A 17,338-nucleotide genomic window follows, 5' to 3' on the forward strand; every position below is an offset into this window, starting at 1 on the left:
GTATCATTTGCCATTTCATGCAAAGGCAGGGCATGTGGGGTCGACCCTATCCTGTCTATGATCATCCCCAAACACCCACCAGTCACCCGGCAAGGTTTTGTTGAGGCTAGCCCCAAGCGTCTGGCCTTCAGCCTCGAACAGACATTCACTTTTATATAGATGTGTGTGTGTGTGTACTCACCTATTTGTGCCTGCAGCATCGAGCTCTTGGACCCTCTTTTCTAGCTACCGGTTGTCTAACACAATGACTCCTGCCCCATGTTGCTATCAGACCTGCTTTTAATGTTGTGAACTGAGTTTACCTCTACAACCTGCTCTTTAAAGTCATTCCATTTACTGACTACCCTTACACTTACGTTAATATAAAACTTTCTAACATCTCTATGACACATCTGAGTCTCAAGCGTCCATCCGTGGCCTCTTGTTCTTTAGATATTCGTTGGAAACATTTCCTATTTTTCCACCGTGTCAAGGATGGAAAATTTTATATTTATTAATTTTATACGTATTTTTATATATTTATTCTCAGTTTTTTCTCAGTATATGTCTTTTATATTTTATACGTCTATATCATGTACTCCCTGTCCCTCCTCCTTTCTAATGTCGTCAGGTTTAGTTCCTTCAGTCTGTCTTCGTACCTCATTCCTCGCAGCTCTGGGACAAGTCTCCTTGCAAACTTCTGCACTTTTTTCGAGCTTACTTATGTGTTTTTTAAGATGGATGGTCCACGATGGAGCGGCATACACTAAGACTGGCCTCACATACGCGGTATACAGTGATCTAAAAGTCTCCTTATTCAAGTTTCTGAAGGATGTTCTGACTTTTGTCAGAGTAGAGTATCCGGCTGACGTTATTTTATTTATATGGAGTTAGTCATTTATTGATGACCAGACCACACACTAGAAAGTGAAGGGACGACGACGATTTAGTCATTTACTAACTGATCAACTGGACTTAGGTTTGGTGTTATGTCCACTCCCAGGTCTTTTTCTCTAGACGTTATAGGGAGGTAGTTTCCCTTCATCGTATATTTTCCTTTCGGAATCCTGGCTCCTGATCCCATTTCCATCACCTTACACTTGCTGGTATTGAAGTTTAGCAGCCATTTCTCGGACCAGCTGTGCAGCGTATTCAAATCATCCTGGAGAATCTTACAATCCTCATCTGTCTCAACCTTCCTCATTATTTTCGCATCATTTGCAATCATCGATTTATAAGACTCAACTCCTGCAGTTAAGTTATTAACATATATGAGGAATAGTATGGGACCCAGGAGTGATCCTTGAGGCACCCCGCTTGTTACTCTACGTCAGTCCCACTCCTCGTCCCTCACTGTCACTCTCTGACACCTGTCTGTCAGGTAGTTCCTTACGATTGTTAGTGGGTTTACACTTACTCCCGCCTACCTGTCGTTGTTCCTGTAGTAACCTCCTGTGAGGTACTGAATTAAAAACGTTCCCAGCCTTCTCTGTTACCTATTTTCGTTACCTTCCCATAAAACTCCAGGAAGTTCGTCAGGCAGGATTTCCCTTCTCTAAAGCCATGTTGTTGTTGTTGTTTACTTACAAACCTAATTCTTTCTAAGTGTGCAACTAGTTTTAACCTTATAATAAGTTCAAGAACTTTGCAAGGGATGCTTGTGAGCGACACTAGTCTGTAGTTAAGTAAATCTTCTCTATATCCGTTCATGTAGATTGGCACCACATTTGCCTTCTTTCAGCAGCTGGGCAATTTCCCCTGTGTAAGTGACTCATCTAAGATTAGTGTTAGAGGTATGCTGAGTGTCTGTGCTGCTTCTTTTATCATCCTTGGTGATCAGTATATCCCATCTACAGGTGTCCCAGTGTCAGTATATCCCATCTACAGGTGTCTCGGTGTCAGTATATCCCATCTACAGGTGTCCCAGTGTCAGTATATCCCATCTACAGGTGTCTCGGTGTCAGTATATCCCATCTACAGGTGTCTCAGTGTCAGTATATCCCATCTACAGGTGTCTCAGTGTCAGTATATCCCATCTACAGGTGTCTCAGTGTCAGTATATCCCATCTACAGGTGTCTCAGTGTCAGTATATCCCATCTACAGGTGTCTCAGTGTCAGTATATCCCATCTACAGGTGTCTCAGTGTCAGTATATCCCATCTACAGGTGTCTCGGTGTCAGTATATCCCATCTACAGGTGTCCCAGTGTCAGTATATCCCATCTACAGGTGTCTCAGTGTCAGTATATCCCATCTACAGGTGTCTCAGTGTCAGTATATCCCATCTACAGGTGTCTCAGTGTCAGTATATCCCATCTACAGGTGTCTCTGTGTCAGTATATCCCATCTACAGGTGTCCCAGTGTCAGTATATCCCATCTACAGGTGTCTCAGTGTCAGTATATCCCATCTACAGGTGTCTCAGTGTCAGTATATCCCATCTACAGGTGTCTCAGTGTCAGTATATCCCATCTACAGGTGTCTCAGTGTCAGTATATCCCATCTACAGGTGTCCCAGTGTCAGTATATCCCATCTACAGGTGTCCCAGTGTCTGTATATCCCATCTACATATTAAACACTCAATATACATCCATGTCATACACTATACACCAACGTTATACAGTATACATCCATGTTATACACTATACATCCATGTCATACACTATACAACCATGTTATACACTATACACCCATGTTATACACTATACATCCATGTTATACACTATACATCCACATTATACACTGGCCATCCATGCCATACACTATACAGCCAGGTTATACACTACACAAGGTCCGCGGCCAGGTTATACACCCCAGCCATACACCACGAGACCAGTGGCGTGCTCTGGCGTCGTCAGCACAAATTACACAAATCTGTAATTAGTCATTAAACGTCCATAATTCAACTCCAATTACTGGAGGCAGTAAGACAAAGTGTAGATGTGTGTTTTACTACTGGGCTTATATTTACACCAGTTTGTGCTTACCTCATGAATTTATATTGTAAATTATTACAATAATAATGAAGTTTTTTATATAATTATTATTGAACAAATTCATTGGAGCCTTGATAAGGGTTCGAACCCATGCGCTGGGTGTTCCCAGTCGTGTTCTAGTCGCCTGCACCACCACAAGGTTAAAAGAATCACGTTAATGTGAGTCTTTAATAAGGCAATGTATTGTTAAAGTCACGTTAATATGCTCACTATGTGTATTGAAGGAGCGGGCGTCAGAGCCAGAGTGTGTGTGGGGGGGGGGGGGGGGGGGTGACACCTCGTGTGGGCTTCAGTGGAAGCCTCGGGATCCTCGTGGCTTCAGGTGGGAATTCTTTGACCATGTTGTGGTACAGTGGACTAGAGCGTGTCTGGGAACATCCAACAAATAGGGTCGAATCTTTATCAAGGCCCTTGTGGATTTGTTCATTAGAGATGTCGATTCTGCAGACACACACACACACACACACACACACACACACACACACACACACACACACATACCTAAGTAACAGAAGTAACCTAAGTACCTAAGCAACAGGAGACAACGAGTCAGTGTGAGGGGTGAGGTCTCAGATTGGCGAGACGTCACAAGTGGAGTCCCGCAGGGGTCAGTCCTTGGACCTATACTGTTTCTGGTATATGTAAATGATCTCCCAGAGGGTATAGAATAGTTTCTCTCAATGTTTGCCGATGATGCAAAAATTATGAGAAGGATTGAAACAGAGGATGATAGTAGATGACCTACAAGATGACCTGGACAGGCTGAATGAATGGTCCAACAAATGGCTGCTAAAGTTTAACCCGCATAAATGCAAAGTAATGAAACTAGGCGGTGGAAACATGAGGCCAGACATAAGATACAGAATAGGAGATGAAGTACTTAATGAAACGGAAAGAGAGAAAGATCTAGGAATTGATATCACACCAAACCTGTCTCCTGAAGCCCACATAAAAAGAATAACGTCTGCGGCATATGCGAGGCTGGCTAACATCAGAACAGCCTTCAGGAACCTGTGTAAGGAATCGTTTAGAATCTTGTACACCACATACGTAAGACCAATCCTGGAGTATGCAGCCCCAGCATGGAGCCCGCACCTTGTCAAGCACAAGACGAAGCTGGAAAAAGTTCAGAGGTATGCCACTAGACTGGTCCCAGAACTAAGAGGTGTGAGTTACGAGGAAAGACTGCGAGAAATGCACCTTACGAGATTGGAAGACAAAAGAGTAAGGGGAAACATGATCACAACCTACAAAATCCTCAGGGGAATCGACCGGGTAAACAAGGCTAAACTATTCAACACTGGTGGGATGCGAACAAGGGGACACAGGTGGAAACTGAGTACCCACATGAGCCACAGGGACGTTAGAAGGAACTTTTTCAGTGTCAGAGTAGTTAACGGATGGAATGCATTAGGCAGTGATGTGGTGAAGACTGACTCCATACACAGTTTCAAATGTAGATATGATAGAGCCCAGTAGGCTCAGGAATCTGTACATCAGTTGATTGACGGTTGAGAGGCGGGACCAAAGAGCCAAAGCTCAAGAGCAAGCACAACTAGGTGAGTAACACACACACACACACACACACACACTCACACAGTAACAAAGGACATACACCACACCACACCCAAGACCCCCAAGGTAATTACAACGTAACCAGAAATTATTCAGATATATTTTAATTTGAACGCGACCTCTTTCTTTCCCGAGAGATTTAAGGGTAATCTTTTCTTTTTAGTTGAATTTAATTAATTCTTTTTCCTTCAATGAGGCTTTTATTCTTGTTCCTTGAAGCAGTAAGTGGGTCTTGTCGGGATGTTTTGGAGGCTTTTGTGGTGAGAGAAGGTGGTGTTTTGGGGGTTTATGGGGTCTGAGACACCCTCCATCCCGCCACCCTCCATCCCACCACTACGCCCGCCCGGTGGGCAAACCTCTGAGCTTTTAGTCACCAAGGTGGAGGAGAAAGATAGGAAGAAGAATTATAAAAATACAAATAATCCAAACCTCTCTACTCGTGCCTGACTGGTCTGCAAACCTCTCTGCTCGCCTCCATGCTAGTGCAAGATCCGATTATCTAATGTATTGGGGTGAGGAGTAAGTTTACATATACTCTCTCTCTCTCTCTCTCTCTCTCTCTCTCTCTCTCTCTCTCTCTCTCTCTCTCTCTCTCTCTCTCTCTCTCTCTCTCTCTCTCTCTCTCTCTCTCTCTCACTCTCTCTCTCTCTCTCTCTCTCTCTCTCTCTCTCTCTCTCTCTCTCTCTCTCTCTCTCTCTCTCTCTCACTCTCTCTCTCTCTCTCTCTCTCTCTCTCTCTCTCTCTCTCTCTCTCTCTCTCTCTCTCTCTCTCTCTCTCTCTCTCTCTCTCTCTCTCTCTCTATATATATATATATATATATATATATATATATATATATATACCCCAGTACCCCAGAATTCCTACCTCTCTTTATGGCTTTGAAGTATAGCGTAGTGGATACAGCATGCAACTGCCACCTTGTTGGCCAGTGTTCGAGTCCCCTGGTGGGTTGAGTGTCTAAAAAGTTATAAACTTCAGCTACTGGAATAGGGTAGTCTGTGCATTAAGCATTTGGCACTGAGTTTTCCCATATAACAGGAACCGATGAAAGAGCATCCGAGGTCCCACACTATCTCATCGCCTGGGAGAGGATTGGAATTTCTGGTTGGTTAAATACCCCAGAATTCCTACCTCTCTTTATGGCTTTGAAGTATAGCGTAGTGGATACAGCATGCAACTGCCACCTTGTTGGCCAGTGTTCGAGTCCCCTGGTGGGTTGAGTGTCTAAAAAGTTATATATATATATATATATATATATATATATATATATATATATATATATATATATATATATATCTTTCTTCCCCCCCCCCCTCTCACTATCTCTCCCCCTCGTGTCTACCTATCCTGCGCTTCGACCTAATTATGTCATGGTTAAGTTGTGTGGATTGTCAATAATCAGGTAACCTGTCGATGATAACAGGTACTGGGAATACTCGAATGATGGTGATGGTGAGCGGGAGGTGACGGAGTAGTGGAAGTGGAGTGGTGGAGGTGGCGGAGTGGTGGAGGTGGTGGAGTGGCGGAGGTGGTGGAGTGGTGGAGGTGGCGGAGTGGTGGGGAGGTTATGGTCGTGGAAGAGTGTTAGTTTTAGAGTTATGGAGGTGTGAGTGGACGTTCAATAGCTCTAGGTTTGTGAAAAATAGATGATTTAATGCACTCAATCAATCGGTACATATATTTAAATAAAAAAATAAATAAATATGTAATAGTTATCGACGTCTGCCGTAGGTCAAACTACTGACCCTCCCCAGGATGCAACCCAACTACTCCAGGGTACATATTTCCTGCTAGGTGAACCAAGCCATTAATTAAAAAGAAACGTGCCCAACCACTTCTGTCCCGCCCGGATTTCGGGCCTGGAATTCCCAATTGTGAGTCGAGAACTAACTTAACCGTACTACATATACATACACACATTCTAGTTCTTGTACTTAATTTTTAATGTTTGGTCAGTGTCGGAGGTTTAGACCTGAGCTTAAGGCAATATGGTGGTAAATTAATACCAGAAGGTTCACAGCCTCGGGTCATAACTGAAACACGAAGGGTGTTCACCGTAGAGGTCTTATGTTGTTGCTGCTCTTGACTGCATTGTTGTTTTTTGTTCTAACCATCCTGCGTGATGGGGATTTTTTAGCATCACGTAGTTAGCTTTTTTGACACGCCCTGTACTCCCCTTCATATAGTCTAGGGTAGCTGCACAAATGCAGATGTACCTAATATATTAATAAAAGTACCTAATATATTAATAAAAAAGACTGCTTTGCTCAGAGACAAATTATTTAGTGCTGGTAACACGGTATTGACTGGTGCCGACATACAAACTCACTCCTTTTATGACAAATGGCTGATCAAAAATGCCTACAATCTCATCAAACTCAACCTTCCTTTTAAGTGCAATCTACCTGTCTCCGATATTTCCCTTTATCTGTACCCCACCATTCATGTATCATACACACACGTCACCAAGGAAGATAATGAGAATCTTGCTCTTCTCAAAGCTGTCACACTTGAAACAATTGCCTCCTCCATCGAAAATTTAAAATCTCACGAGCACTGTGTCTACACCGACGGCTCAGTCCAATCTTCTACTGGACGGACTGCAGCAGCATGTAGATTTTTATAGAAAAATATTTGCACATGGACTGTCAGTGTCGCTGCAGTGTCAGGTTAAACAACTGACTGACCTCCACACAAGCAGAACTAGCAGCATTACAACTAGCTATCAGTACATTAAAAAACATTGGTGGAGGAATAATATTTTGTGATTCAAAGTCTACTCTTCAAGCAATCAAAAACTTCTTCTGGAAGATCGACAGCAAGAACCTCATACTACCAATTATAAATGACCTAATTGCTGCACAGAGCAAAGGGTCTAGAATCTCCTTTGTATGGATACCATCACACATAAATATAACTCATCATAATGAGACAGACATTGCAGCCAAATTAGCGTGTAACAAAGATGAAGTTGAATTAGATCTAGGTATCCCCATCTCTACTGTCAAAACTGTATTGGTCCAAACACTCAGGTCTGATAGGAAAGAAATTACTGACTCCCAACGACCTGAAAGTACTAGTATAAAAAGCTATGATTTGTTCAGATCTGAAACCTATATTTATGGCTAGCACAAAACGTCCCCCAAACTATGCGACACAGTGGTTGCTAGGATCAGGTTGGGTTGCCGTTACCTGTGGCAAGTGGCTACAGGTGACGAATTTCCCAATCCTGAGCACTCCAGGTGTAACCTCTGTGAGCAGGAACTGGGACATGATCTCGCACACTACATCACCGAATGCCCAGTTACCAGACCATTCAGACCCGTTGGCATGAGGTACCTGGAGCTTTGCAATTACTTTATTAACTCTCGTGTTCTTGACAATATCCTCATAATGCATTTAAAATGTGCCAGTGCAGGCTACTGAACGTATTTCTTTTTGAGATACATACAAGAGTTCTTACATTCTTGTACAGCCACTAGTGCGCGTAGCGTTTCGGGTAAGTTCATAATCTTATGGTCCCTGGAATACGACCCCCACGAAGAATCGTTTTTACGACCAAGTGCCCATTTTACTGTTGAGTTAAACAGGCTACAGTTAAAGATTTGCGTCCAGTAAATCCTTCCCGGCCAGGACACGAACCCAGGACCTGTATGGCCCTGTATGATTAACCACCCTGCGAGATGAAGAGTTTCAGTACCACTGCTGCCTTATTCACTCTTGTTGATGATGATATCCTCATAATGCTCCCCGAGTTTGCCAGTGAAGACTTCTGCTCACATGCCTCTGTATGACTAACTATCCAGTGTGATGGGTGTTTTAGCATCACGTAGCTAGTTTTGTGACACACTTTGTACTCTCTTTCATATAGACAAGGGTAGCTGCACAAATGCAGATGTACGTAAATGTGTTAATAACAAAAAAAAAATTGACCAGTCTGCTCCTACCCAAAATGCACTCGATGAAAATGTTAATGAGCGGAGTGTAAAGCCGGACCAAGGGCAGCAGCCCAACACGCTGACTTACTCACCAGAGGTTGTCTTACTAAACAGTAACACAACCTCTACTAATCTAAAATGGACAGCCTTTCCTCATACTTCATGAGTAAAGCACTCATGCTCTATCCTCATCCTATATTTCATGAATTTATTATCCCCCATCTCTCTCCCCCGCCCCCCCCCCCCCACCCCAATCTTGACCTCATGGTGGCTGAAGGTGCGGAGTGAGTACTCACCCGTGGCCCAGTGGACGGCTGTGTGCTTCTCGTTGTCCAGTGACTTCACGTCGGCTCCCTTCGTCAGGAGGTACTTGACCACGGCCCTGTTGCCGGCGATGGTGGCCAGATGGAGCGGCGTGTAGCCATCTTCGTCCCTCGCCTTCAGTAGCGACGGGTCCGCCTCCACCACCTGACGAAGGAACATCAGCCATGTCACGAATTGGTAGCGGAGAGGAGGAGGAGGACAGGCAGGAGACATGAAGAAGCAGGAAGGAGGAGGAAGGAATTTATGAGGAGAAAGTGGTAAGCCAGTATATAGCAGAACTGTGAGGTCAAGAGGCATCTGGAGCAGGTGCGGACAAGGGTCGGCGTTCGATCCCAGTTGGTCCAACTGGTTGGGTACAAATGCTCCCTATATTTATAATGTCCCCCCCCCCACCTCTGCCCCTTAAGAACGGGAATTACAATGAGTAAGTTTAAGACGTAAAGGCGTAAGGTTCATATGTTCCAAATGACCAAAAATAATTTGATAAAAATAAATTATTATTATAACTAATTAGGAACACAACAGCTGAAACAACACCAAAAGGATTTTATTAGTTTGCATTGATAGTTAATTCTTTTCTAACACAAACATTAATACCTATTTTAAAGAGGAATAATATCATTCAAATTTATGATTGGAAAAGAAAACTTTGAGGAAATGTGAAGTTATGTATGTTGATGGTGACGGGTTGAGAGACCAGCCACCTCATAACTTCACTCATCACCAGCCGTCTCAATACTTCACTCATCACCAGCCACCTCATAACTTCACTCATCACCAGCCGTCTCAATACTTCACTCATCACCAGCCGCCTCATAACTTCACTCATCACCAGCCACCTCATAACTTCACTCATCACCAGCCACCTCATAACTTCACTCATCACCAGCCGTCTCAATACTTCACTCATCACCAGCCGCCTCATAACTTCACTCATCACCAGCCACCTCATAACTTCACTCATCACCAGCCACCTCATAACTTCACTCATCACCAGCCGTCTCAATACTTCACTCATCACCAGCCGCCTCATAACTTCACTCATCACCAGCCACCTCATAACTTCACTCATCACCAGCCACCTCATAACTTCACTCATCACCAGCCGTCTCAATACTTCACTCATCACCAGCCACCTCATAACTTCACTCATCACCAGCCACCTCATAACTTCACTCATCACCAGCCACCTCATCACTTCACTCATCACCAGCCACCTCATAACTTCACTCATCACCAGCCGTCTCAATACTTCACTCATCACCAGCCACCTCATAACTTCACTCATCACCAGCCACCTCATCACTTCACTCATCACCAGCCACCTCATAACTTCACTCATCACCAGCCACCTCATCACTTCACTCATCACCAGCCACCTCATAACTTCACTCATCACCAGCCGTCTCAATACTTCACTCATCACCAGCCACCTCATAACTTCACTCATCACCAGCCACCTCATCACTTCACTCATCACCAGCCACCTCATAACTTCACTCATCACCAGCCACCTCATCACTTCACTCATCACCAGCCGCCTCATAACTTCACTCATCACCAGCCGCCTCATAACTTCACTCATCACCAGCCACCTCATAACTTCACTCATCACTGAATATTAATTTGGTTTTATAGTAAATCGTCAATTGTATCTTCTGATTTTTGTCTGTAGGGAAAGTTTTGTAGTTTCCTTTTGTTTAGGAAACAAACATAGGAATGTGCCTAAATGCCAACAGTGACTGCCCTGACAGGTACAAGAGGAGTGTTGTTAACGCTTATGTCGACCATGCTCTCAGCCACAGCTCAGGATGGAAGCAAGTCGATGAAGAACTCTCTAGGGTAAGGCAGGTCCTAGTCAACAACAGCTTCTCCAATGGTTTCGTCGAAGACATCATAAGAAGGAAAGTGAAAAGCCATGCAACCTCTGAAGAGACAACTAACACAACACCTATACCCCCTATTAGACTATTTTACAGGAACTTCTTTTCCACAGCTCATAAAACGGAGGAAAGGGTCCTGAAAGATATTGATAATAGGAACGTTATCCCAACAGACAAAAATCAGAAGATATAATTGACGATTTTCTATAAAACCAAAAAAACGGCCAACCTACTCATGAGAAACTTTCCAGACACAAAGCAGAACGCTTTAAAAGAGACCAACGTCGTCTATGCCTTCAAATGCCCACTTGGGGACTGTAAGCTCCAAGAACTCAGTATATAGGCAAGACAACAACATCTCTTTCCAGGCGATTAACGATGCATAAGAAACAGGGCTCCATTAAGGAACATATAATCTCTTCCCACAACCAAACCATCACCAGAGAAGTCTTAACAAACAACACAGAAATTATCGATAGATACAGAGATAGCAGGCGGCTCGACGTCTGCGAGGCACTACACATCAAGAAGTCAACACCAGCAATCAACAGCCAATTAATGCACAACTATATTCTACCCACTTCAAGACTCCGCACCAATATAGAAGCATCACGAAATATGGGCCAATAGGCCCTTTGCAGTTACTTCCATTCTTCCCTTTAATTTATCCAATATATACCCAATGCACCGTGTTCTGTCTTGTGTTGAAAGTTTGCTCTGTCTTGTGTTGAAAGTTCTGTTCACCTCAGCCAAAACTGTTGTAACATATCACCTCACCCAAATGCAGGTATATAAGATAAAAGCTGTTTAAATGATAGCATAGTAAAACTCTGTTTAATGTTTGCAGGTTATAGTTGCGTGAGTGTAAACTAAAGTCTTTGAAAAAGTAATAAGTTTTACGTAACGCGTTCAAGTGTCGCATCAGACTAGAAATAAAAATGAATTTTGGAGAATCGATTTTTCAATTACCATCGACAGCGAAAAGAAACATAAGAAATATTGAGAAAATTCGTGTTAGAATTATTAATCTTACTTTTTCGGTCATATTTAATAATATATGTCTACAGGAAAGACTGCTACCAAAATATACTAATATATATATATAATAAAAAAGGAAGGGGGTGGTAGGAGAAAAGCACACAGAAACTGTATTGGAGGGGATCTAAACATTCCCTCTAATGCGTTATGCGTGGTTTCCTCCGAGGCTATGGGTCCCCCTTCTTCCAGCTAGAGGTGGTACTCTTTTTTCTCTTTTTATATTCATAAAATATATATATATATATATATATATATATATATATATATATATATATATATATATATATATATATATATATATGGAAAACCACATTTGAAAAAAAATAGAGAATGCTTAACGCGTTTTCGGCTAATTCCCCTTCCTTGGAAGGCGATTCCTGCCAATAGACACCGTCCATTGCCAGGGTTATAGTTACATCACATACATTGTATAACTAATGTATTTCATAGTCAATCTTGGGTACAAGTACAATATATCATCAAGTGTTCCAGTATTCATATAGTAGTTACAGAGTTCAGCATACCTCAGCCTAGGAGGGCAAAAGTCAGTCATATATGGGACATTGTACAGTATAATGTTTAAGGGAGTGTATGTTTTCTCTTTCACAAAGTTGACACAAGGTGTATTCGACACTTTCACAAAGTTGACACATTGTGTATTCGACACTTTCACAAAGTTGACACATTGTGTATTCGACACTTTCACAAAGTTGACACATGGTGTATTCGACACTTTCACAAAGTTGACACATTGTGTACTCGACATTTGGGGTTTGAGAAAGCTGCCAGATACGTCTATATCCCAGGTGTATTCTGGCCACTATAACATCACATTGCCGGGTTCTTGTTCTACTAGTCCCATATGTGAATGTCTCCTCACGATATCTATCATAATATTTAATGCTACAACTTCCAGGTCTTTGTGAATTAGTTAGGTCGGTGAGATCTTCACTAGATATTTGTTTAAGTATTCTCTTTGTCACTGCTAATGAAACACCCATATCAATTTCTACCACTGGTTTTCTACAGGCTGTCTTTGCAAGCATATCAACAGTGTCATGCCTTGAGATGCCAACATGTGATGGTATCCATAGGAATTTAATTTCAAATCTGTTTTCTTTAGTAGCTAAAACATTCATTCGTATATCACTGACTATTTTCTGGGTGTCACTACTATGTGAGTTCAATGCCAGGAGTGCACTCTGCGAGTCACAGTATATAAGTCCACTGCCTTTTTCTGTTAAAATTCAGTGGCACGGTATATGCCTGCAAGTTTGGTTTGAGTTGTACTTGCCCAGTTATTGACGCGCTTCATTGCTGTATGTACGAGAGAAGATTATTTAAATATATTACATGCACATCCGGTACATCGTCCACCTTCTTCTACAGAGCAGTCGGCATAGCACTGATACACATCGTTACCCATACTCTGAGTACTTTCAGTGATGCTTTTCAGTGTTAACTGTGTTAATAATGTAGAGTGTACACTATCTTTCTTGGGCGCATTTACAAAATCAACTGATAGATCCCAGTTATTCCATGGAGTAATTAGTTGATTAATCATTAACGGAGTTGGGTACATATTTAATATTTTGATGGAGATGGCTACCTTGTAGAACCAAAATGCATCATCAGAGTACACATTGAAGAGTGACAGTGTGGGGGCGAGGATTCGGACAGGCGTAGAGTAACAAGCGAGGTGCGCCAAGGATCGGTGCTGGGACCCATATTATTCCTCATTTGTGTAAATAACTTGACTGCAGGAGTTGAGTCTTATATGTCAATGTTTGCAGATGATGCAAAACTAATGAGGGTTAAGACAGATGAAGATTGTAAGATTCTCCAGGATAACTTGAACAGGTTGCAAAGATTGTCCGAGATGTGGCTGCTTGAGTTCAACACTAACACGTGCAAGGTGAAAAAAATGGGGACAGGAGCATGGAGACCGAAAGGCCGATGTACGATGAAGGGAAACTACCGCCCAATAACGTCTAGAGAAAAAAGACGTGCGAGTGGACATAACACCAAACCTAGAGCCTCCATCTTAAAAAACACATAAGGAAGCTCGAAAAGATGCAGAAGTTTACAACGAGACTTGTCCCAGAGCTGCGAGGGATGATGTACGAAGAGAGACTGAGGGAACTAAACCTGACGACGTTAGGAAGGAGGGAGAAGGGGGGTACATGATACAAACGAATAAAATACTCCCAGGTCCCCAATTACCGCTGGGTGAACAGGACCAGACGATTAAGGGTTAATGAGGCCATTGTGGTGCACATTAAAGAATATAATCGTCCAGAAGAATGTTTTATTTCCCAGGAGAGAGAAGAAAGAGAGAGGCGGCGCTCTCTCTCTTGACTCGTCCTGGGAGACGTTGTCAACCAATTGTATAATTAAGACAACCGAGTGACGGGATTGGTGCAAGATGAGTCGGTAACTACGAAGGTGAGAAGGAGAGCACGACCCCGAGGAGGAGAGGAAACAGATGATGGAGAGGGAAGGAGGAGGAGAGACAGCGGTGAGGAGGAACATAACGAGAGTCAAAGGATGTGAGGGATAAGAGAGAAGCGTAGGAGAGGAAGAGAGGTAGAAAAGAAGAGGTGAGGGAGAGAGAGGGAAGAGACGAGTGGAAGAGGATTAGAGAGAGAAGAGTGCAAGAGCAGGAGATAGAGAAGAGTGAGAGAAACAAAGGTGGTGACAGAGTGAACGGAGCCATCAGGGTACACCTGATGACAACATCTGATGACAACACCTGATGACAGCACCTGCTGACAACACCTGATCACAGGATCACGTGTCCAGCGTGCTGTCCGCTCGGCCCCTGTGAGTGTGTGTGTGTGTGCGTGTTTTGTTGAATACGACCGAAAAGGTAAGATTAATTATTCTAACACGAATTTTCTCAATATTTCTTATGTTTTTCTTCACTGCTGAGGGTAATTGAAATGTCAACTCTCCAAAATTCATTTTTTATTTTTGGTCTGACGCTTAGAAGCGTTTTGTGTGGGGCTTCTTACATTCTCAAACACTTGTTTTCACTTAACACTACACGTATGGTACACGTGATACACTATGTATGATATATTTAACATACATCTTGGTTTTATATTCGTTTTGGGTGAGGTGACACAAAAGCTTTTGGGTGAGTTGGGTATTGGGTGAGGTAGCAACCCGTTCTCGCACTTTCGTATAGTCAATATTGACTTATTAAATACGTCCATATGTGACATACTTAACATACTAGTTTACCTTGAAAAGCTTCATAGAAAACACCGATCTTACCTAACCTTCTTAGTATGTTAAGATAAGCATCTTATTGCTTCGTAATTACAATTATTATTTAACCTATACCTATAATAGGTTAAGTAATAATTATAATTACGAAGCAATAAGATGCTTATCTTATTGCTTCTCTCTCGACTCTCAGTGGGAGCAAGCAACCCTCCCTGTAAGATGCTTAGGTGTCCGCACACCCTCCCAGATTGTCCTACCAGCCTTCCTTTCCTCCTCCCATGCATCGCACGATCTCGTAAGAGATATCCTACCTGAACTCCTGAGTAATTCAGCAGGAATACACGATCATGCTTTCACTAAATGTTCAAATCAGTGGGATGCTCTTGCAGCCCAAGCACCCATCACAGAGCCAACAAAAAAACATAATGTCATGCTCAGCGTCGCAACATCAGACAAGGAGAAAGCCCGCCTCAGAGCAGTGCGTGCCCCCCATGCAGGAGACTTCCTCCTGGCAGTACCCATGTCAGCAATGGGCACGCGCCTAGATCCAGAATCCCTTCGTGTAGCAGTGGCCCTCCGCCTTGGTGCCCCAATTCACACTGAATACAAGTGTATTTGCAACAGGGTGGAAGCAGACCAATATGGACTGCTTGGGTTGCATTGCGGAAGCACAAAGGGCTGGCATGCAAGACGCAACGAGGTCAATGGCATCATCAAGAGAAGCCTCGTCTCAGCTCAGTGCCCAGCGGTGAGAGAACTGAATCTTACTGAAGCGACCATACGAGTCATAAATACTCATATTCCGCCCAAGTAAAACAGAAACAAGCAACACTTAGTGGGCCAACCAGAGGCTTAGGGCCCGCGCAGTGGGCCAGCCAGAGGCTTAGGACCCGCGCAGTGGGCCAGCCAGAGGCTTAGGGCCCGCCCAGTGGGCCAGCCAGAGGCTTAGGGCCCGCGCAGAGGCTTAGGGCCCGCGCAGAGGCTTAGGGCCCGCGCAGTGGGCCAGCCAGAGGCTTGGGGCCCGCGCAGTGGGCCAGCCAGAGACTTGGGGCCCGCGCAGTGGGCCAGCCAGAGGCTTGGGGCCCGCACAGGAATATCCCTGAAAAAACCTCAGTATATAAAGAGGAAAGATAATAAAATCCAAGGTTATGAAGGCCTACTGAATAAAGCAAACATGTAAACAAACAGAGATAAAATATCATCCAAACAAGGCTTAAATCCCAGAAAACCACGAAGACAGAGTTGCCTTGTTCCCCACCATGATTATGATGTAACGCTCCAGTACCAGAAGAACTTGGTTCTGGCGGCGCCCCGCCACATGGGCGGCACTCCCAGGGACAAGAGCGGGCACTCCAGACTTGCGACACTTGTGGTGTAGAGCAGTGTGGTCCATGAATATTGTATGATCCTGGCTTGTTTGGTCAGGCCAAGTGAAGTACTAGATCAATACTGGTGTTTCTTGTTGTTAGTGTGCGTGTTGGACTCTATACTGGTCTGGTCTGGTCTCTGTCTCTCTCTCTCTCATATAGCAGTGATAGGGCTTCAGATCAACTCAACCGATCCTCCGAATTGACAGTACGCTTTAACACCAAGTGTAATAAGTTCATATCCTGACTATCATACATAGTACATAATTGAACTTATGGGGCTGTTGCATTTACCTCCCCATTTAATTATCTTAGTTTTCTGTTAAAGACACTCAAAGTTTTAAGGTTGGGTTTGCTACACTCACGTTTTAAATATAAAGATTTTTTTTCAATTTTATTAAATAATAGAGATTTTATACAAAATTTTAAAATATCCTGAGTTACTTTACAATTTATTGAAATAATTTAGTTTTGTTTTATAAAACTGTAATATTAATATAGCTTTCCATTAAGTAGTAATTGTAATTAAGAAGCAATAAAATGCTTATCTTCAAAAACTAAGACGGTTAAGCGAGGTCGTGGTTTTCTATTCAGCTTTTCAGGTAAACTCAAATATTCACAATATATTTGACTACGATTTAATATTAAGTGTAAATAAGTACATTTCCTGGCTTCCATACCGAAGCCCAATGACCCTGGTAATTACAGACCTATCAGTCTCGTGTCATGCACTTGTAAGATGCTTGGAAGAATCATCCTAAACCGACTGTTGCACAAAATAGGCAGGTTAGGGGAGGGGGTCAATGGATTTGTTAAAAGATGGAGCACAGCAATTTGTATTGTTAATTACTTGGCTAATGACACAGCTAAGTATTCTGTATTTGTTGACATTAAAGAAGCCTTCGACAAAGCACAAGGGGTTGAAATCCTGGACGAGCTTGCACGCATGGGTGTCAAGGGGAGACTCATGAAATGGGTTGAGGACTACCTCATTGGGAGGAAAGCCAA

At 43.1% G+C, this 17,338-nt stretch overlaps 1 protein-coding gene across 3 annotated transcripts in view; it reads right to left on the reverse strand.

Moving 5' to 3' along the window:
* LOC123763913 (uncharacterized) overlaps positions 1-17,338 on the reverse strand; it is a 144,361-nt gene that overhangs the window by 76,757 nt on the left and 50,266 nt on the right. For all 3 annotated transcript variants that reach the window (XM_069330176.1, XM_069330178.1, XM_069330175.1), the window contains exon 4: positions 8,784-8,955. In XM_069330176.1, the coding sequence (XP_069186277.1) occupies positions 8,784-8,955 (172 nt within the window). The remainder of the gene's footprint in view (positions 1-8,783; positions 8,956-17,338) is intronic.

The sequence above is a fragment of the Procambarus clarkii genome, chromosome 23, assembly GCF_040958095.1.
Source record: "Procambarus clarkii isolate CNS0578487 chromosome 23, FALCON_Pclarkii_2.0, whole genome shotgun sequence".
Lineage (NCBI taxonomy): Eukaryota > Metazoa > Arthropoda > Malacostraca > Decapoda > Cambaridae > Procambarus > Procambarus clarkii.